This window comes from Neofelis nebulosa, chromosome 8 (genome assembly GCF_028018385.1).
Source record: "Neofelis nebulosa isolate mNeoNeb1 chromosome 8, mNeoNeb1.pri, whole genome shotgun sequence".
NCBI lineage: Eukaryota > Metazoa > Chordata > Mammalia > Carnivora > Felidae > Neofelis > Neofelis nebulosa.
The window spans coordinates 24,476,120-24,499,212 of NC_080789.1; the positions used below are offsets into that span (position 1 = coordinate 24,476,120).

At 37.9% G+C, this 23,093-nt stretch overlaps 1 protein-coding gene across 5 annotated transcripts in view; it reads right to left on the reverse strand.

Annotated features, from left to right (window-relative positions):
- Positions 1–23,093, reverse strand: part of CFAP54 (cilia and flagella associated protein 54) — a 288,646-nt gene that overhangs the window by 85,264 nt on the left and 180,289 nt on the right. For all 5 annotated transcript variants that reach the window (XR_009265430.1, XM_058741709.1, XM_058741710.1 and 2 more), the window contains 6 exons: positions 22,102–22,224; positions 18,061–18,114; positions 12,584–12,791; positions 10,398–10,477; positions 8,609–8,778; positions 1,266–1,371 (listed from right to left, as the gene is read on the reverse strand). Coding sequence is in view for 4 of the 5 variants with exons in the window: in XM_058741709.1 (XP_058597692.1) it covers positions 1,266–1,371; positions 8,609–8,778; positions 10,398–10,477; positions 12,584–12,791; positions 18,061–18,114; positions 22,102–22,224 (741 nt within the window). In the remaining variant the exon portion in view is untranslated. The remainder of the gene's footprint in view (positions 1–1,265; positions 1,372–8,608; positions 8,779–10,397; positions 10,478–12,583; positions 12,792–18,060; positions 18,115–22,101; positions 22,225–23,093) is intronic.

Consider the following 23,093-nt stretch of genomic DNA (forward strand, 5'->3'; position numbering starts at 1 on the left):
TAGGAATTTCCTGCAATGCATCTCTGACAGCTCCAATCAATCAGCAACACCTAATATCAAGGAGTGGCCAGCAAGACTGAGGAGGGGCTGGAATGTGGATAGCCAGGTGGGAGGCACAGAAGAGGAGGGGGAGCCTGGCCTGGGAACAGAGTAAGAAGTCAACAGAGCCTTCAAGGCAGGATGGTGACTGGAAGGGGCACACCAAGAACTTGAGGAGTCTAGTATTTAGTTTAGCGATCCAGGAAAAAATGCCTATCCCCATACCTTCATCTCTCAGTGCCTACATTTCCTGTTACTATTAGACAGCCAAGTCACCTTCATCTAAAACAGGATTTCTAGACCTCAGCACTGCTGGTGGCTGTGCGGGACTGTCTTGTGCATTATGTGTCTAGTGGCGTCCCTGACCTCTATGCACTAGATGCCAGTAGCACCCTCTCTCCTTCTAACAGACAGAATGTCTCCGGATACTGCCAAATCACCCCTGGGAGGCAAAATAGCCCCCAAATGACAACCATTCCTCTCAGTCAATTTTTGAATTAGATTGCTTTTTAGCATTTTTATTGCTTTTAATATAGTAAGAAATGAGTTTCTATTTAGGATAATTAGTTTTGCTTATTTGTAATGACACTAGATATTAGCAATTTTATTAGTAAAGCTTAAAATAATGAGCAAGGATTCTGTGTGATGAATCTTTATGTTTTAATCCTAAACAATCCTCTATCATTAAATTACTCGGTCTTATCAAAATCCAATAAAATTTCAAAGAATTTGTGACACCAGTTGTCAAAGAGATTTCAGAGCTTAAAATGTGGAAGAATCTAACTATGAGAAATCCAGGGTAGGAAATAACACAGGTATCTACTGATGATGCCAAAGTAAAAAATTCAAAAGTGAAATCAGGAGCAAAATAAAGTGAAACAACTTTATTTGCTAAAGAAATCAGATCTCGAATACTGGAAAAATGTATCTGGTGGGACCTCAGTGATTATTACATTCAGTTCCATCAGCTCACAAATGAGATTTAAATTAAAACTTAAAATTTTTAATCAAAGGATGTTTTAAAGTTTAAGGGACTTGCCTAAGGTATGCCAATAAAAAAAAGGGCATAAAATGGGGCTTGAACATTTATCTCCTTACTCTGAATCCAGTGTTTTTTCTACTTTACGCCTTTATTTCATCCAAGTAATTAGACACTTTCTTAGCATGCCAACAGTTATTATATAGTAAGTATTGTAAAGATAGACATTAATTAAATTCATACATACAGAAGCTCCCAGAGAGATGGAATTCTCTGTGTCATCTTGTACTACCTTCTTTTTAAAAAGTTTTGAATCCTGGAGAAGTCTAAGTGTGGAAAATACTATTGCAGCACTAAAATAGAAAATATATTTTAAACCTTATTAGTTCTGACAATCTCATTAATAAAATGAGCACATAAGTATTTTATATGTATCAGAATGTAATTCTCCGCTTTTTGAGGTCATAGAACTTTGTTACTTAAGGCTATACACTTGGAAACTCTTAAGCTAAATTATTACTTACTCAGTATCTAGCGGAACCAGAAGGCAAACATACTAAGTTAAGAAAACAGAAGCCAGGAGATAGGAATTGTCCTTATTTCCTGTTGCTTCATACATTTGTCTGCACTTTAAACCATCATATTCTCCTCCTCTATAGAACGATAAAATTGTAATTGATGTCACACTTCTTCCAAATGTCTTAATGTATATCAAGAGGCTTCTAAAAATCTATTCCAAAATGAAATTCAAAATGCAGAACAATCTATATACCTGAAAATGCTTATCGTAACATTATTATATACCATGGAAAGACTGGGTGGAAGCCAAATGGACAATATACCCATCTATCTAAGCTCTCACTTGAATAGTTAATAGACAATAACATTTAACAGGTGTTATGAGTTGAATTGTGTCCCCTGAAAATAAAAATTGTATTGATGTCCTAATCCTCAGTACCTCAGAATGGTAGTAATCTGAAGTAATCAAGTTAAAATGAGGCCATTTGGGTGGACCCTATCCCAGTATGACTGCTGTCCCTATAAAAAAGGAAAATTTGGAAAGACAGACATGCACAGAGGGAAGGTGACATGCAGACACACGGGGAGAAGACAGGCATGCCTAGAGTGGTGCCTTTATAAACCAACAAATGCCAAGGACTGTTGGCGAATACCAGAAGCTACAAGAAGCAAGGCAGGCTTCTCCTCCAGAGCCTTCGGATAGACCATGGCCCAAGAACATTGATTTTAGAGGATGGACTCCAGAACTGTGTGAGACAATAAAATTCTGTTGTTTGAAGCCACTGAGTTTTTGGTGCTCTGTTATGGCAGAACCAGGAAACTGATAGAACAGGTTAAAAGCAGATCCCCTGGCTTCTTCCTCCTATGCCAAACCCGTTCCTCTTCCTTCGTCTTCCAACACAGAGCCCAGAAGCAGAGCCCAGAATCGCTATTGCTACCTCACCGACTCACATTCTATGTTCTATCCATGAGTAAGTTCTGTCAGCCTCACCTTCAGAACACAGATACCAGCCAGGTGAGGTGGTGAGGTGCTCCTCACCTCCTCCAGTGCTAGCGCTTTCATCCACGCCACCATCCTCTCCAGGCTGCGTGACTGGGAGCTTCCTGACCAGCCTCCCGCTCTGGCTCGTGTTCCTGCAGCCCTGTTCTCCACACAGCGGTCACAGCGACCTCATCAAGAGGTAAATCGGATCAAACCATTTTCCTCCATATACGTTCCAGAGGCCTCCCGTGTCCCTGGACCGTGGGTCAGTTAGGTTTCTGGCCTAGTATAGATCAGCTTTATCCATGTCCAGCATGCTTCTGGGAAGGTATAGTCTCTGCTTGTAGGGTCCTAGAGTGTGTACATATGCTCAACGTTTAAATTTTATTTTTAAATCTTCTTTTTTGTCAACTTGCTGCATTAAAAGCTGAAAACATTGTGCTAACACACACACTCTGCCAAGAGACTTTCTCTCTTTTCTTTTTTTTCTCCAGAATCCTTTAAAAAACAATAACTGGTATTTACTGAGTGTTTACCACCTGTCGGGTGCTGTGTTAAGTGCTCTGGGCGAATTAGTTTACTCGATCCCCTCCGCAATCCTACAAGGATTATCATCACAATTTTAATCCTACTATTATCATCACTATTTTATACATTAGGAAATGGAGACAGAAATGTTAAATGACTTGCCTAAGATGACACAACTAGAAAGAAGGGGGCGGGATTAGAACCCAGGCAGCTGGCTCCAGTGCCTGCCCTCTTAACTGTTGCCTATAGCATGACCTCTGTCTTTCCACCGTTCTAATAAGTTTGGTTTTGTTTATTTTGGTACAGTTATTGGTGCCATGTGTATGACTGCTACGTACTCATTGTTGACTGTACCTTTTATCCATGCAAAGCCTCTCTTTGTCCACTTTAATGCCTCTTGCCTTAGATTCTACTTAGCAGACTTCATGAAATGGGATCATTGTAAAGATTAAATGAGCTATTTATTCTTTCATTTGTTCAAAAATACACACACATGGGAGTACCTCCTATGGGCAAGGAACAAATCTAGGGGCTATGGATACAGTCCCTGCCCTCATAGAATTGGTATTCTAGTAAGAGTGGGGTGAACTTATTAGCAAATAGGAGTGCTTACCAAATACACCACGCTCAATACATGCTAGCTGTTCTCACTAGGTAGACCGAGTAGGCCAGGGCATATGAGGGGTAACCAAATTGATTTTTTTTCTAAGTTAGTAACCAGAATATAAAGCTTTCTGCGATTATTGAATTTTAAATTCCCAAGATGCTACTGACTTGTTAAAATGGTTTAGATATTTGTAGAATATTTCCTAAGGTATTGTTCGTGACTATATAACTTAACTGTTTTTCTTTAAAATAAAACTAAACAAACAAGCAAGAAATCAACACAAAATGTGACACAGATTCAGTACCTGTATAGGAATGAAAATTCCTCTCCCTGACACCCCTCCCCACTCAAGGATCCTTAAGAGTTTCTAAGGCACCTTGGTTACTGAGCAGCCTTCAAGGCTAGCACAGGATGGCCAGTAGAGGGCCCTGGAAGGAGACAGAGGTGCCCATCCCACCCTTCAGATTCCAAAGATGAAATTCTGACTTCAAGCCAAATGAGGTGTGAGGTTTGGGATCTTGCTAACCCCAAAACTTAATGAATAAAATATAAACGGTACTAGTGTGTCCTAATCCACCTGGCACCGCATAGATGCACAATGGAAAGTTTCTAGTCTGTGCTCCACCGCAGAGACAGAAAGAGTAGGATCACTCACTATAAACACTCTAAATTCCCCAAGGAAGGAAGTTTCATTCTGACACAAAATTAAAAGGCTCAAATGGTATCCCATTTAGACACTAAATTAAATAGAAAGGAAAACTTATTTTAAAAAAAAGACAGGACTCAGAGAGGCAGCCCTAAAAGAAGCAGAAATACAGTTTGAATAACTTTGATCCCATTTACTTCTTATTAACATTCATGACAAAAATGGTCAGTTTGTTCTCATAAAATCCATGCAGCTCACTCTACCTGTCACCCTGGGGAATGTGCCTTTCAATTTCCTTGACACATAATTTTATTAGAAGTATCATAAAATGTCAAGCTAACCATCATTCGGGAAAGGGACTGTCCAACACTCTCAGCAGCGCCCAAACAGAAGCTCGTGGGGGGTAAAGTTCACATAGGAGAAACTCATTCATCTTGACAGTAGGCTTCCCCAAATGACAACTCTGCTGCAAAAAGGCAACAACATCAAAGTTTTTGCAGGTTTTGTCCCAAGGGTCAGGTTCATGTATTTAAAATAGGAGTGATTCTGATATACTTGCACATCATTTGCATATGTCTATCTGGTCTTCAAATTAAAGTTCTATTATGACACTACTTTCTGTGGCCATTTTGTAATTTTTAGTTTCTTGTTTCCTTCTTCCTCCCTAAAGAAATAAAAAATCACTCACATCCTCCATGCCCTCATGCAGAGGGCAGGGGGATGAATGAAGGTAAGTGGTAAATATTTTCTAGGGCTGCTGGTGATCCCTGAAACAGTTTGGAGAAAAGAGTTCTACATTCTTCTACAGGAAATCATATAGTCACATATTTTGTAGATCGAGAGGGAGATGATGTATTTCTATATATACAAATCATATACTTTCTATAAGAAATCACATAGTAAAGTTTCCTTCTCTTCAAACTTCAAGAGGGAAGATGATATATTATTATGCTAATTCTATTTACCATTAATCAGCTACCACTGTATTCTCAAAGATAGCTATAAATATAACCATACATTATTTTTTTAATATAACAATACTCTAAATCAGTGTGTCTCAAGCTTTTTTTCCCCTCTCAGCACTCATTTATACCCTTAAAAATTATTGAGAATTCCCAGACTTCCATCAATACTTATCATATTAGAACTTAAGCTGACAAATTTTTAACTCTGCTAATATTTATTAATTCATTTTAAAATACAAACAATAAACCCATTACATGTTAACATCAATAATGCATTTTTATTAAGACAGCTATATTTTCCAAACAACAACAAAAATTAGCAAGAAGAATGCCATTATTTTGTATTTTTGCAAATCTCTTTAATGTCTGGCTTAATAAGAGAAAATCTACCTAATAGAAGACTTTCATATCTCCTTCTTTTGTCTGCTATGACATATTTGTGGGTTTTTTTAATGTTTATTTTTGAGAGAGAGAGAGAGGGAACAAGTGGGGGAGGGGAAGATAACAAAGGGGACAGAGGATGGGAAGCTGGTTCCTCCCCACTGAGGCAGGGCCCAAACTCATGAACTGTGAGATCACAACTTGAGCTGAAATCAGATGCTTAACCAACTGAGCCGCCCAGGCGTCTCAAGTTATGACATACTGTTTTGGTTGAAGTATATGAAGAAGACTAGGTCTCACAGAGGTAGTTGTTCGAAATAGAAAGAGTATTATATTCTCTTAAAACAATTGTGAATATTCTTTGATACTACACCAAAATGTGACAAGTGATAGTTTCTTAAAAGTTTCTTGCAATGTGAAAGCTAATACCACACACTGATGCTATTTCCTACTCTGGTACATTAAAACCTATTGGTCTATCTTGTTAACCAGGATTTTGGAACAATATCCACTGGTGACTTGGAATATAACAACTCCCTGAGTTATGCAAATCCCCTTAATGTTGAAACATTTCATTATACAGTTTTAAAAAAAATGACGCTTGTTAATATTAATGACTCCCAATCTCATCAGAAATATGTAAGCATTAGAAAACTGTCAAGCTCATGGTAACAAATAAAAATTTTCCAAAATTCTAATTTCCCTGATAAAGTTCTGATTTTATCATTAGCAACAGATACTATTAGTTGTTTGCCTTAGAAGGGGCATGTTCATTTTGCTCATTTTCAATAAAATGCCTGTCAAACACCCAAGTCTGAAAAACCAGTTTGTCAGTTGCCTTTTCAAATAAAAATGGTGTTCTGTGAAAATAACTGCTTGTTTAGCTCTCATTTAATCACATATGTGTTCTTCCCCAAGACAACCACCAGACTTTGATATGCAGCAAAGATGCTTTAGGAGTATTTCCCATTTAATATTCCCACAGAATATTAAAAATATATTCAAGGATGGAGATTTAGAAATGTAATAGGTTTTACTGGTTCATCAAAAGCATTAACTGGATTTTTATTTTATTTCATTTTTTTTAACTGCAAGCACAAAGCAGTAAGGAGTGTAATGGCCACTAGTAATACTGTTTGGGGCCACTGCTGTGATTCACAGCAAGAGGCCAGAAGTTTTCCTATCATTGCTCTTGAAGCATCAGTGAAAATAAGAACACGATGAAGATGATGAATGACATCTTAGTCTTGTTGTAAAAATAGTTCTGACCTTACAGACCTCCTGAAAGGGTCTTGGAATCACCCCCTAGAAATCTGGAAACCACATTTTGAGAATCACTGCTCCAAAATGGACTAGACGGATTTTCATCACTTTTTAGAAACCACAAAAATTATAAATTTCCAAAAATCTATACTGCTCTAGCATAAAATCAAATTTAGATGTGGTTAATCATGGCATGGCTTTTGGTCAAGGCTCACACTGATGAGACGATTACGTGTTTCCCATCAAAGCAAAGGGAAATTTCTGCTGAATTGATTTCCCCTTTGCAGAAGCCATAGGTGGGCTTCTCTTTTTTCTCACAGCTCTACCTAAGAAAGCGTCTGGGTTTTCTTATCTGCCTGCCCAGATGTGGGGCAGGAGAAGGGGGGAGCGGTGGGGCTTGAAAGCTGTCAGCCATCAAACATCAAACTGTAGTCATACTCTTTATTACGACCGCACCATTTTACAATGATAGCCCTCCACCTCCCCCTGCCTCTACTCCTGGTATCTCCATAACATGTATCACTTTTGACCACACTATACAATTTACTCATTTACTATGTTTACAGTTTACTGTCAGCCTATTTATTATCTATTGTAAGCTCCACTGAGGATAGGCCTGTTTTCAATATTGTTGAATTGTATCTATCAGTACTATCTAACAGTATCTATCAGTACTATGAGTGTCTATCAGTACTGGGATATTGATTTCTCTCAAAAACTAAGAACCATGACTAGCATATTGTAGGTGCCCCCAAATTATTTTTTGAATGTAACTAATGAATGGAAGATATTAAGTCTGTGCATTATTCAAAGAATCATTACTGAAATGTCACAGGGCCTCATCATAGAGCTATTTATTGCAAATGATATGAGAAGGTTTTGAAAATATAGGTCCGTGTGGTTTTACTATCCCACTTACTTGTTTATATATCTTTCAGCATATGGATACGGAAACTATTTCCATTCCCCTCTGTATCCTCAGTGTCTAGATAAGAGCCGAACAATGCAGTGGTTAATGGATACTGGTTGGGTTAATGAATGAATCAATGAACAGGTGAAATGAAAGGTCTGATACTAACAGTTGTATCATATTTAAATAATTATCCACTTAAAACAGTTTCTTAAATGGTTCAGCAAAACATAGTTCAGAAAATGTTACTCTTTAATAATAGAGCTTGTTTTTAATATTAACTCTACTGGAATTAAAGTTTTAAAAATAAAAACATAAATAAATACACAAGCAAAGCTCTGTTAATTTGTTCATTCTTTACATGATGTAAAACATCCTAGGGGCTCCTGGATGGCACAGTTAGTTGAGCATCCAACTCTTGATTTAGGCTCAGGTCATGATCTCACGGTTCGTGAGTTTGAGCCCCTCATTGGGCTCTGCACTGAATGCACAGAGCCTGCTAGGGATTCTCTCTCTCTCTCTCTCTCTCTCTCTCTCTCTCTCTCTGTCCCTCCCCCTTTTCAAAATAAATAAACTTAAAAAAAAAAACATCCTAGCTTATGCTTTAAAAAAGTAATTGCTTTGTTTAGAACTGTAGTTTTAAGTGTAATAATATATGAAACTCCCCTGAATAATAAAACACAAGCATGCCCTATTAATATTGGAATTTATAAAACTTACACACAGTCTAGGTATATTTGACAAATTAGGGTGAGGAAGAAATTCTCCTCTGTGCTTGAAGAGACTCACCTGTATGCGGCCCGGTGTCTTTGCAGGGCAATTGCAGCCAGCTGAAGCCTGGCCTCTACCACAATCTCCAACTCACCAGCAGAACACTGGGACAGGTCCTTGTGGCCTGGATGCTCCATCTCTGACACAAGGAAGTTTAGCCTGTCCTCAGCTTCTGTCAGTAAAGCTGACTAAAGAAAGAATACCACACAATCACGTAAGTTTAGAGACAATACAAATAATATCTCATTCCTATTTATCAGGTGTTTTTCATGTACTAAGAAAGTAACCTTGAACGGAAGACCAAATAGGAAATTTGCACATAATCCTCAGAGGAGAGCTCAGTGAACGGGAAAAAGGCAACAGAAAAAAAAAAAAAAAAAAGGAGAGAAATGGCAAGAGTAAGCATGTACAACAGTTACCCTCTATTGTGTGCTCAGCCAGCGCTCATTATTCATAGTACTTAAACTGTTCCATAAAGTTGCTACAAACACTAAATTAGCAAACACTGAAGCATTGCTTATAGAGGAAATACAGGAATAAGTTCCTGCTGGCCTCTGGTCACGATATTTTTGCCATCTACATATAACTTTGTTTAATGTGCGTTTATATTTAAAGACACATTATTTAATATATACTGTAAAGTCATTAACCTTGAACTCATAGCTACTAGCTCTAAAACTCATGCCTGACTAAAGCTTTTATTGCATAAGCGTGGATTATGCATTTAGTCACAAAGCACATCACAGCCTTCTTAGGAATTTAGTATTCTTAGGAATAATAAACAGCATTTCAGTGCTACACTTAGGGGCCATTTCAAATAGTGAAATCACCAATAAAAAGCACAAAAATGCAAAAAACATGGCGATGCAAAGGACTCTTATTTACAGTATGAGAGTGGAAACAAAAAGTCAGAGAATTGCCTTGTCCAGCGCAGCTAGGAATGTATGAGTGTGTGTTGGGCAACTGAAATTTTTCTATGCTCTGTGATGTTCACAAATGACCACAAAAAAGAGCCATGAGTATTGATTTTGGAGTTACAAATAAATTTTAGCAGATAGGCTAGTTAGCAAATACTGAATCTGTGAATAATGAGGATTGACTGTATTTCAAGTTATGCTATGATCACCTAACTGGTAATGTGAAGATAATGAGATTTTATAGCAGACAATCAATAGTAAATACCAACCCAGCATGGCAAAGGAGAAAAGGACCAACCAATCCTTCAAAAAACAGGTCTCTGAAAACTTGTTTGTACAGAGTGGTACACATTATACAAGGACTACTAGGGCAACTTAGTATAATGGCTAAGAACGCGATCTGCATTTCATTAGATGCATGACATTAGGGAATTTTTTTCTGCCTAAGCCTCAATTTTCTCACGGTTCAGCACAACATAGTTCAAAAATGATTAATACCTACATCCCAGAGTTGTAAAAATTAATCATGCAAAGTGCCTGTCACGTAGTAAGCACTGAATAAATGGTAGCTGTTTGTGTTGCTGTTGTCATCACTATTATTATTAGGAAATGAGAAACAGGGAATGGAATACTCAAATCCCATCAAATAATGAATCATATTTTCCACAGTGCCTTAATCATATTTGTAAAGTCAAAGTCTGACAATCTCTGGGCATCTAATTTTCTCACGAGGAGTAGACTCTGTCTCTGGCCCCAATCCATGCTAATGCAAGAAAAGCTACTCAGTCTCCCAAGAGCAAACACAACCCTGAAAGTGAGCCTATCCAGGGCCTCATAGTGGACATTTTGGTAACCAATTTCATATGATTTGAAAAAATTTCCAAACTTACCTTTATTGTGCTAAGTGTGAAGTCATCTTTAATTTTTGCAAACTGACCAAATGAGATTCCCTCGTCCTTTAAACATAATTCTATAAAGACACAAAATTTTTGAAGAACCAAGAATATCTGTGGTTAGTTTAAATATTTATTCTAGTTTATAAAACTCATCATTAGTTGGGAAACTATCCATAAATTTCATATTTAAAAAAACCCACCATGATAATTAGAAACACATTGTTCTATCAAATGGTCCTTAAATATCATATATTCAAAGGCTGAGGATGATTTTGACAACAAATCAGATAATTCTGAAAGGATCTTGAGGTTTCTTGGTGATGTTCTTTAAATTATTGGCTACTGATATAGAGTAATGGTTCCTCCTCTGGGATCACAGGACGCCTTAAGGTCCCCAAGGTATTTTGGGTCTCCCAGATATTTATAATATTTCAATAAGATCTCCTTGGAAATGTCAGTAGTTCTACTGATTTGCATAAGCCCCTCACACTAAGAGCAGAGAGTGAGAGTATTTAGAACATCAAAATCCACAATTCTCAAGTATCTCAAAAACCCACAATCCAAAGCCTGTCATTCTGAGCAGGAGGAACCGAGATAATTTAGATCACAGACTCTGCCTGCTCTAGTAAAACTGAACTTCTAGACTACAGAGGAGAGGGGGGAAACCCCCACAAATCATTATTTGACTAGGAATTCCTGCAAAAAATACCCACCTAAGGAGACTAAGTTTGTCAAGGGGTAAGAGGAAGTCCAAAATAGCATGGAATTGAACACATCTGACTTCCTTCTTCTTCCAACTACTACCTACTTGGCTCTTCTCCTAAATTAAGGGGCTCTGGGGCAAACGGTCAGCTGAGTATGAAAGAGGGCTTGAGAATTGGGAAAGACCCAGCAGAAAGATCTGGGGCTGGGTTTTCTCCCCTAAAAGAGAAAGTGAGAGAGAGACAAAGATCAAAAATAAATGCCTGGAGATTGGCATGGAAGAACGCTGGGATGCATTTCAGAACATGAGAGATCCTAGGAAGAGTGTGATCCACATTGTCCTCCTGCTCTCTCTGCCTCTGAGTGACTTTGGTGATTCTCTGTGTGGCCCCTCCCAGATAATGACCTGCTCCTCCTCCTGGAAAACTGAATAACAAACTCTGTTTTTAATGGCCACCATCCTCTTATCTGTTGACCTCATCATACCTGAATAATAATAAAAGTTACATTTTAAAACAGTCAATATTACTCTGATATCCAAACAGGACAAAGATACTTCAAGAAATGAAAACTACAGAACCATACTTATTATGAATAAGGATATAAAAACCTTCAACAAAATACTAGCAAACAGAATCCAACAACATATAAAAGGAATTTATACACCACGACTAAATGCGAGATAGCCCAAGAATGCAAGGTTGGCTTAAACACTCAAAAATCAATTAATGTTGTGAACCGTATCAATGGAATAAAAACCAAAAAACATGGAAGCATCTTAATAGATGCAGGAAAAGCACCTAATAAAATCCAGCACCTTTTTATGACAAAATCACTCAACAAACCATGAATAAAAAGGACAGTTCCTCACCTGATAAAGAACATCAATGAAGAATCCAGTTAACACCAAACTTAACGGTGAAAAACAATCTTAGGGCAATATCCAATACAGTTGAGAAATACTTACTTATGACCTATAAATCCTATCCATGGGTATCTCATCCTATAGAAATATATACTATATGATAAGAATATGCAGCACTTCAGCCCTATTCCTAGAAACAAAGTGAATGTGCAGCAATAGTGGGATGGTTGAACAAGCCGTGAGATATTCAGCGTAGAACACGGCACAACCAGAATAGCAGAACAAACAAAGCAGTTGCCTTAAAGTGGTTTTAGTGAAGCTTTTATGCATAAAAAACATAAGATGCAGAAAAATGTAAAATATATCATTTTATAAATAAATGATGAATCCTATTTTGTATGTATATATATGAAAAAGTGTATGAATACTGATATATGTGGACAGAAATGGATATGCATATACCTAACATAGGCACATATGTGTGTCATTAAGTGTGCTTAGAGAACAATATGGAAGAATGTAAACTAGATTGTTCATATGGATTATTGGGAGTGGAGTGGGAATAGCTGGGGAAAGAGGAGAAAGAGAAGCCAAAAATGAAACAAAAGATTACCTTTCAAGTTTTGAAAGTTTGCTCTACTCTTCTCAGAAACAAGTCCATGGTAGATTGTTTTCATTGAATTTTCTGGGACACAATTTATTGTTGCAGCCACACTTATTAAAAAGTAGGCTTTAATGAAAGAAAACTTATTTAGGAGATGTGGTTGGCCAACTGTAACCAGAATTAGAGGCAATCCTTTACTTATTAATTCATCAAGTGCCTTAAAAAATGAAACAAAAAAAAGGCAAATCAGTAAAGTATTGTTTTCAGATATTATTAGTTTTCATCCCTTTTTGCATTCCTCATTTGGTGTTGGATGAAGGAATACACTATAGACATGAGGTACCTACCATACACGGCAGGTCTATTGCAAGAGATGTATACTGTCAGATGTACCCCAGCAGTTCTGAGTGCTTCTGCCTTTCCCCACCGGTTTGTGATCTGTGCCTCAATAGCCCAGCCCTGCCACAGAAAGAGAGTAAACCTGGTGCTGAGAGCAAGGGAGCGGACATCTCATTAAAACAGAGAACCCACAAGAGTTCATCAGCCAGGCACACTTGTCTGCTCTGCTTTAGCATGAGTGAATTAGAGGTACTGGGACAGGAGCAGGAGAATGGGTACACAAGCATGCTACCCACCCAGTTTAGATTCCGTGCTCAGTCATTAGATCTCGCCCATGTACACCCTCAATTCCCTGGCCCTCTCCTTTGTATATATACTTCCTTGGCACAACCACAGCCCTGGTAAAATCCAGTGTTGAACCTTCTTTAGGTGTGCACCCTGCTGCGGAAGAAGGTTGAAGAAAATCATGCAGTCTGACTAAGTGGTCCCACTTGAAGTTCCTGACCAAACCTCAGTGCTGCCTGGTCATCGTCCTACATTTTCCTAGTCCATTCACACTCCTTCTCTCCTAGACAACCAATTTCATGCTCTTTTTGCTTCTAAATTCTAACCCTTCCTCCCCGATGTTCCTGCCAGCTAATGACCTCGCTTCCTCTACTTAACAGAGAAAACTGAGGCGGCCAAAGTAGTGTATATAGACCCTATAGCTCCATTTCTCCCACCTACCCAAGCATCCTGCCACTTAGGCCACTGATCCTTTCTGCATTGGTCTACTCAGCCATTCTCTCTTACATCATAAATGTCCTCTTGCCACAGACATTCTTATCAGCACATAGCCATACTGTCTTCTCCTCCATCTTAAAAAAACAAAAACTGTTTATGCCCTGACTACCCTTTCCAGCTACTGTCCAAATTCTCACTCTCCTTTAGAACAATGATCTAAAGAATTGTCAATATTCCAATTTCTCTCCTTTCATTTGCTTTTATTTATTTACTTTTTCCTTTCATTTGCTTTTAAACCCACTCCTCTCCTACACCGAAACTCTTTGGCCAAGGTCACCAGTGGCCTACACTTGCCTTAAACCAGTGTTCCATTCTTAGTCCTCATATGCCATGTTACTTTTAATCTAAGACATCATTATCTTATATACCACTTAAATTGTCACATGCTCTCAACCATAAAATGCATTCTAATTTCAGAGCTATTAAATGTGAAAAAAAGATGCATGTTTTTTACTTAGTGATTTATGGTGCTTGATTCATCTGCAAAATATGGCACTATTAATCACTTCCTTTTTAAAAAATTGTTTTTAATGTTTATTTATTTTTGAGAGGAAGAGAGAGACAGAGTGCGAGCAGGGGAAGGGTTAGAGAGAGACAGAGACACAGAATCCAAAGCAGGCTCCAGACTCTGAGCTGTCAGCAGAGAGCCTGATGTGGGGATTGAACTCATGAACCACAATATCATGACCTGAGCTGAAGTCAGACACTTAACTGACTGAGCCACTCAGGCATCCGAATCACTTCCTCTTTTGAAAATGTTTCTCTTAGCTTAGAAGAGAAGTGACTTCTCTTAGAAGTCACCACATTCTCTTGGTTTCTTTCCTATACTGTTGGTCATTCCTTTTCAGTCTTTGTTGGTTCCTCTTCTTTTCCCATATTTTTTTAAGTTCATTTATTTATTTTGAAAGAGGCAGAGAGAGAGAGCGAGAGAGAGAGCGGAGGGGCAGGGGGGGGAGGGGCAGAGAGGGGGGAGGATCAGAGAGAGAGAGAGAGAGAGAGAGAGAGAGAATCTGAAGCAGGCTCAGCACTGTCAGCGTGTAGCTCAACATGGGGCTCGAACTCACAACCATGAGATGACCTAAGTCGAAATCAAGAGTCAGAGGCTTAACCCAACTGAGCCACCCAGTCACCCCTCCTGTATTTTCAGCATTGGAGTGTCCCACGTCTTTGTCCTTTTCCCTCTCTTTACTCCCTCCCCTTAGATTATCTGAAACAGACTCATGGTTTTAGTTTCATCTAAATGCAGATGAAATCCTGCAATTTTCTCTCCAGCTCCAATCTCTCTTCTGAAGTCAAATCAGCTTCTGACTCAAATAGTCCATTTGGATATTTAAGAGATACCTCAAACTCAACATGTCCAAAACTGTATTCCTAGTTACCTTACAACCACACACACACACACACATACACACACACACACACTAAAATATGACTGAGGTTGACAGCACTGGAACAGTAGTTAGCACACAGTAGGCTCAACAGATCAGCTAAAACAGGTAGATTAGGCCACAGCCCCGCTCTAAACCTTCCAGTGGCTCCCCATTTTGTTCAGAGGAAGAAGCAAAGTTACAAAGGCCCAATAAGGCCCTTCTCAAACTGGCCCCATTACCTCTCTGATGCTGTTTCCTACTGCTTCCCCATCATTCACACGGCTCTGGTCACACTGACAAAGATGTCCCCCACCAAGCTAGGCAACCCTGCCCTAATGCCTTTGCATTCATTGTACCCTCTTCCTAGATGGCTCTTTTTCCAGATGTCCTAAACTTGTACCTTTACCTGTTCACAAATGTTTCCTCAGTGAGGACTAACCTGATTACCCCATTTAAAATTACAACTCCCTAACCTAGTCCCATGATCCCAATCCCCTTTATGTGCTGCTGGGTTTATTTTCTCCCTAGCATGGATCACCTTCTAACTTACCATATAATTTACTTAAGTATAATGTTTACTTATACATCTTGTTTCTTATTAGTTTTTTTCCCCTAAAATACAAGCTTCCTGATGACTTGGGAGTTTGTCTGTTGCTGACTGACTAATGTATTTATTTGACAACACCAGAAGAGTGCCTTGCACACAACAGACTCTTATTAAAAATTGTTGAATTAATAATATTTGTTGATTAATAATCTCAGGTGCTGGGGCTATATATTCTAGAAAAGAGGGAAACTATTTGCCTTATATGAATTACAAAGAAAAAACCTCAGTGTTTGGGAGAGTCTGAGGCAATAGTGGCGGTGGAGAGATCTGTTGTTCATTCTCCCATCCTAACATCTTCTAAAGGCTGAAAATCAATACATGCGGAAGAGCCAGACATGGAACAGTGCCGAGCCCGAGGGTGCGACAAACAGTGTGCGAGGAACATGGTTGGCATTCTCTATCTAGGGAAGAAACTTCAGATTGGTTGTGGGTGTAGAGCAGAGGAGAAGGTTTCTCTTCTCTTTTTTCTCCATAGCAAATAGCGTCTTAATGAGTCTTGACAATTACACACAAACACTTGAGGATCAAAAGAAGCGTAATTAGTAATGCTATTTACTACTCCTTTCTCTCCCTCTGTACAGAAAATATAAAGTGTAATCTGAAGAGTCTTCAGCAGATCAACAGTTCTGTTTTAATTAATTAGCTAATAGAAATCAGTTTTCCATTATACTGTCAGTCTCTTTTTGTTTCAAAAGAAATGATCAGGCAGACATTCCTTTCGGGGAAGTGTTTTTCGGATGCCTTGGAATTTATGACTGGGAAGAAATATTCTTGAATTTTGAAGGTCTTGGAACACTGAAGCGAAATATGAATATGTGTGCATATCTTCCTGATACCAATTCTTTCATTTCAGGCAAGTTGCTTATAAATCAAAACAAATTTTAAGGGAAAACAATGAATCATCTGAAGCATAATTAAAAGTGAAGTTTGTGGAATAACACGAACACTAATGGGAAAGTAGTAAGATTACATTTAATAAAAGGATAGGATATATTTCCTATCAAAGTTATGGAAGACAAAACTAAAGCAATTATGCGTAAATGACTCTCAACATTATTTAATAAAAATAGCTTACTTAATGAAACAGAATGTTGTTTCCTAGCACTTAAAAAAATTAAAACTACATGCAGCTGTCTCTCTGCACTATCACCTGGTTGTGTGAACCCTTTAGGGGTCTGTAGCCCCCTTACCAATGGCTGCACTACTACTCTTCTGCCCTAACACTTTCTAGTGGTCAGAATGACAATACTCCTGAGATTTTAAAAAATGATTTCAAGATATTTAAATGCTACACAACATGGATGGAGCTAGAGCATATTATGGTAAGCGAAGTAAGTCAGTCAGAGAAAGACAAATACCATATGATCTCAACAATATGTGGAATTTAAGAAACAAAACAGATGAACATGGAGGGAAAAAAGAGAGAGGCAAACCTTGAAACAGACTTGTAACTACAGAGAACAAACTGAGGGTTGCTGGAGGGGTAGGGGGTTGGGAGATATAGGCAATGGGTATTAAGGAGGGCACTTATGATGAGCACTAGGTATGGTATGTAAGTGATGAATCACTAAATTCTACTCCTGAAACTAATATTATACTATATGTTAACTAGCTAGAATTTAAATAAAAACTTGAAACAAACAAAAAGATATTTAAATGCCACTAGGTTATCAAAAGCTTAAACCCCAATCATTCAATTAGTGACAAGAACAGATGTGCTGGGATGGGGAGTCCAGTCCTCTGTTTGCAAGGAGCACTGGGAAGTTAGAGGAGTTGCTTATGAAAATGTCACATGACAACCTTCTATTAGCCAGCACTATGGTGGGAATCATACTGCAGGACATAAGAGTATCAGACCAACGTGTTGTACATCTTAAATTTATGCAATGTTATATGTCGATTATAGCTCAATAAAAATTTTTTATTTTTATAATTTTTAAAAAATGCTTCAATAAATGGAAAGAAGAAAACCACTGACTGAGAGGCAGTCTCAGACTGGAGAAAGGATGTGAGTAAAAGCAGAAATGAATAAGTGGGCTACCAGCAAAACACACAAAATCCTTTTCTTATAATCAAAGTCAGCTATTCCCACCAAGGTAATCAAGATAAACATTAAAGTTAGATACTTGACAGGGCTATATAAACAAAATGAATACACATATATAATTTAAAACTTACAAGCAATAAACGATATTTGCTCAATTTGAAAGCCAGAGCAGTCTGGGTCCGATACTACCTTGGGCCCAACCCCATTATTAGAAATAGAAAAGCATATTAATTACATAGCAGATTTTCAAAAACAAGTGTTATACTTACCAAATAGATTGAAATGACTCAAAATTATCCTTACGAAGTATCCAACATTTATAAAATATTGTTATCCTTACCTGTAAATTTTCTTTACTAGTAAGAGGTTTTCCTGAGTCAAATGATTGAAATATCTGTCAATATATAAAGCACTAACGTTAGACACAAAAGTATTGTTTTTTTTAAATTAAACTGTTAATGTGTTCTAAAAGTATTTTAGATGTAATTTTTATTATAAAAGCAATACATGTTCTAGTCAGAGAGATGAGTATAGAATAAAGAAGAAAGTAAAAAAGTCACACATAAGTCAACTTCTTTTAGTTTGTCAATGTTAATATTTTGATGTCTTTACTACCAATTTTTTTGATGTATTTTAAAATTATATTGGGGCGCCTGGGTGGCTCAGTCGGTTAAGCGTCCGACTTTGGCTCAGGTCATGATCTCACGGTCCGTGAGTTCGAGCCCCGCGTCGGGCTCTGTGCTGACAGCTCAGAGCCTGGAGCCCGTTTCAGATTCTGTGTGTGTGTCTCTCTCTGCCCCTCCCCTGCTCATGCTCTGTCTCTGTCTCAAAAATAAATAAACATTAAAAAAAATTTTTTTAATAAAAAAAAATTATATAAATATGTATTTGTATTCCTTTTCATTAAACATTGCATCATAATTATTTTTCCATGTCATTAAGTCATTTGTAAACCTCAATCTAATAACTAAGTAATGTTCTACACTACAAATGCATCATAATAACTCCTTTCCTTTTGTTAGACATCAGGGGGACACATTCCCACCCCCATCTCACCATTCAGCCCTAGTTTAAATAACACGCGTGACTATTTTGTCTGTATTTCTCACTATCCCCTTTGGATAGATTCCTGGGAACAGAACTGCTGGGTCATAAGAGTATTAGAATGAGTATTAGCATTTAGAAAAATCTTTGCCAGTTTGAGGTAAAATCATATTACTCTTTAGAATAACTCTTTTTGTGGTTCTTTTCCTTTATTGTGAATGACCTGTCAATATGTTTGGCTCTAAATATAATGCCACATTAGGAAACATTCCATTTATTTGCCACAGGAGATGGTTGTATCATTGTGCAGAATGCATTCCTCTTGGTACAGAGGCCCTTTTTCAAAGATGCCAGTACTGATGCCATGCCCATATCCCCTGGGTCATCTGGAAGACACCTGAAGCTTCTATGGATAGGTTACTCACTGATGGACAGTATCCTACTTCAAACACCTGTATGCCTTTGCTTGAGGGCATTCTGTGGCCACAGGAGTATTCAGGAGAGGCTGGAAGTACAGGGAGTAACCCAATCCAATGAGCGCAAGATCGTTTTCCCTGGTCTCTGAGGGCCTGATTGTCCACGCAGTGACTCATTAATACTCTCTGCAATAGTTCTCCTCCCTTCCCTATGTAACTTACCACACACTCACCATTCTCCCTGATATCACTTCCCAAATATACTACTTGCTCCCAAATCCTTGTCCTAGAATCTGAGGGATTTGAGGGACCCCTAAACCAAGACATCACAGATAGCTCTTACTGGAATAAAGTGCTGGTAACTGTTAACAATTTTTCCCTTTTTTGACGGTATTTTTTATCTTCTCTAATACACTGAAAAGTGAATAGGTGAATCCAAGGGAAGACCTTTGTTGATATAATGGGAAGAAAGCTGATGATGGACTTAGATTTGGTGATAAGAGCAGAATCCCAATATGAGTATCATGTTAAAAGATAGAATTTTTTTTAGTCTGTGAAAAGTCCAGTAGTAATCTGTAAGACTTTTTCAGTTACTTCTTTTACAACTAAAATCTAATTAATTAATCCTTTCTTTAAATAACTAGCCTGCAGCCTAATAACATTGGCACCTATTTTAATTATAAACCCTGAACGCATTTCCTCTTTTAATTACACTTTTTAAGTTCCCAATTGAAGCTGGAAAGCTTCAAATTAACTTGGAGAATACAAAATTTAAAGTCACAATCTATTGAAAGACAATTCACCCATACTTTTCTCTCATGAAAACTAGATAATAAAAATGAAGTTGGAATTTACCTATAAAGATGAGTTTCATACTGTTTGTTTTGGTGAAGGCAATGAACGTTAAAAAGTCTCTTTTATTTCTCTTTCTACCCAGCTAGTTTTTCTCTCCTTATCTTTCTGACCTCGAAATGTGGATGACTCCAACGTTTAGTCCTCTGACCTCTATTTCTCTCTCTCTGCCCTACCTGATTTCATCCAGTCTCATGATTTTAAATTTCTATGTTAATGCTCCCAAATTTACCAGGATCCACCTCTACTAAGGAGACCACTTTTCATTCCTTCCACCACTATTACCCCAACCATTGTCATGTCTCACTCATGTTATTTGCAAAGGCCTTCCAACTGGTTTCCCTATTTATACCCATGCCCAACTGCAGTTTTTTCTCCAAACAGCAGGCAAAGTGGTCCTTTGGAAAGTAATTCTTATCCTGTCATTCCTCTGCTCCAAACTCTATAAGGCTTCTCATCTTATTTAGAGTAAACGCCAGTCCTCACCAAGCCCTAAGATGTCCTATATGACTGTAGTTCCTGAGTCCCACCATCTACGACTGTTCTCTCTTTTACCAGCTCCACTTTGCCTCCTTGGTTTTCCTCAACCACATCTTGCAGATATCTCTGTCAGGGCCTCTGCCCTTGTACTTCCTCCTATTCCTATCCCTCCCTCGAATCTTTCACCCTCAAAACTCCATTATTAGAGAGACTTCCCAAACCACCTTGAATAAAATAGCCATCCACTGCCCTAATCACTGTCTGTCCCCTCAACTCAGCTTGGGTGTCCCTCATGGTACATCATCACCTGACATATCTTTATGTGCTTAATGTGTTTATTGTTCGTCTTCTTCACTGGACTGTCCAATAGTAACATGCTTCCAAAAAGGCAACATCTCCATTTATCTTTTTACTGGTCTATCCCCATGACTAAAGTAGTGCCTGTATTCAGTAGGCACTCAAAAAAATAAATTAAAATATAATTTTAATAACAAAATGCAAACCATTTACATCAGGAAAGGCTGTTGGCTGAGAAGCAAGCAAGAAAATATTGTCAATTTAACCCAGGTAAGAAGATGAGTTAGTTCATGCCAAGACAATGAGCAAAAACACCGACTGATTCGTCTTTGTCTAGACACATAGACAGACAGATAGATAGATAGATAGATAGATAAGATAGATAGAGATAGAGATGTATATACATATACACACAGATGTATCGTATTGCCTACTGAATGTCTCTCTTAGGAGATAACCTCACAGTTGCCCTAGAACAACAAATTATAATGCTATAGCAGTCATAGTGAGAAATAAGCAGTGACATTTTAGGGGAATACACTGAAGTAATGAATGCATTGTACGTATATTTAATTTCGGTTGCTACAAGTAATTTACAGCCTATTTCCCAGCTTCTTTTAGTTCTTCCAAATTTGAATGTCACCAGTATGTACTGTGTCTGCCAGTCTCACTCCTCACGCATACAATCTCCCCCAGGAAACTGACTTATTACCTCCTATTTCCTTTATTGCTGGATCACAAGGGTCCAAGCTGCTGCAAGATCACTCAGTGATTCCCATGAAACCCAAAATAGTGGGAAAAATGGCTCACTCGGATTTAAATATAAATGCCAGTATTCATTTTCAAGGATGTTTCAATTATCTAATTTCCAAACACAATTTGAACAAAACATGCTTAACACTTTGGTATACAATATATAAATCAAAAAAAAATCCAAATAAAACATGAGGAGAGACTGTTTTGACTAACAACATTAGCCAGAAATTGTAAGATTAGACGCCAAAGTCTAAGAGGTAGTGGCTGATAAATGTGTCTACTGAGACCGTCCATAACATACAGACAGAATTCCATTGTAAAAATCGACTCCAATACCATACTCCCCCACATGACACCCTTCCATTCCAGACAAATGAAAACTTGTAAAAGCCTGCTGTTAGCTATAACCAGGCTTAACAAAGAGGTTTGCAGTACCAGAGACTTGTAAATACACTTTTGTAGAAGTATTCCCTAAATTTTAGGAATGTAGCCTTCAAGAGGTAAAGAAATGGCTTTGAATCAAACAGCAGATTTACCTTCACTTTTCCAGTAGCTTTACAGCCTGCAGGTATTGAGGAAGGCATGTTTTTTCCATAAAAAATCTGGGATATCTCATAAAAGGCTTCAGAAAAAAATCCTAAATCTGTAAGGACTTCTATCTTTAAAGGAAAGAAAAAGAAGTGAGATTTTAAAGTAAATGATTTGTGTTACTTACAAAATAACAATTTTAGAGAAAAGTCATCAACTTTCTGAGTTCCAAAATTTCTGCTTAATACTGGCAATGCCGTCTAAACTAATGCTTGGTAAACACAGTGGATGGAGATGTATGTGTTTGTGTATAAGCTAGTTTACATGTGCAATAGACCAAGAAGCTGATAAACAACAGCAGGCAATTGTTCAAAGCAATGGACATTTATCAGATGTGGCTTACTTCATCAGAGGCAAACACAAAACATAGCAGGCATAGAAGGGTTAAAAAAATAACTGAAGTTATTTTTTGCTCCCATAGTGAACTGTGGCTTAAAAGAAAAACAAAACAAAAACACTCCTGATGTTCTTTAATACTCTGAGCAAAGTGGAACAAACCAGGAGATGAACTCTACAATGGATCAACGTAGAGACAACTATTTGCTTTGTCCCCATGATTAATGGACACTGTCAATTTTAAAGATATATCCTTAAAATTAATCAATTGGTGACTATGCATTGTGTGTGGTTCAATTTGAATATTATCCAGCAAGACTTTCAATCAGGAAATTATGGGAAGAAATTTCCTGAACAAAGTCATTCAATCGTTCAACATGTTTATTGGGCACCTCTTATGTACCAAGCCCTCTTGGATGTTACGTTCCTTCCGGATGTGTATTTAGCTAAGTTTAAATGATACATGAAGATCTACACAGTATTATAAGGGATGGAGGGTAATGACAAAATGCTACTCTCAACATTCCAGTCAAGGAGGACTTCTCTGAGAAGACATACAAGAAAAAATTGGGGAATGACGTGAGAGAGAGAGACATGTGGAAAA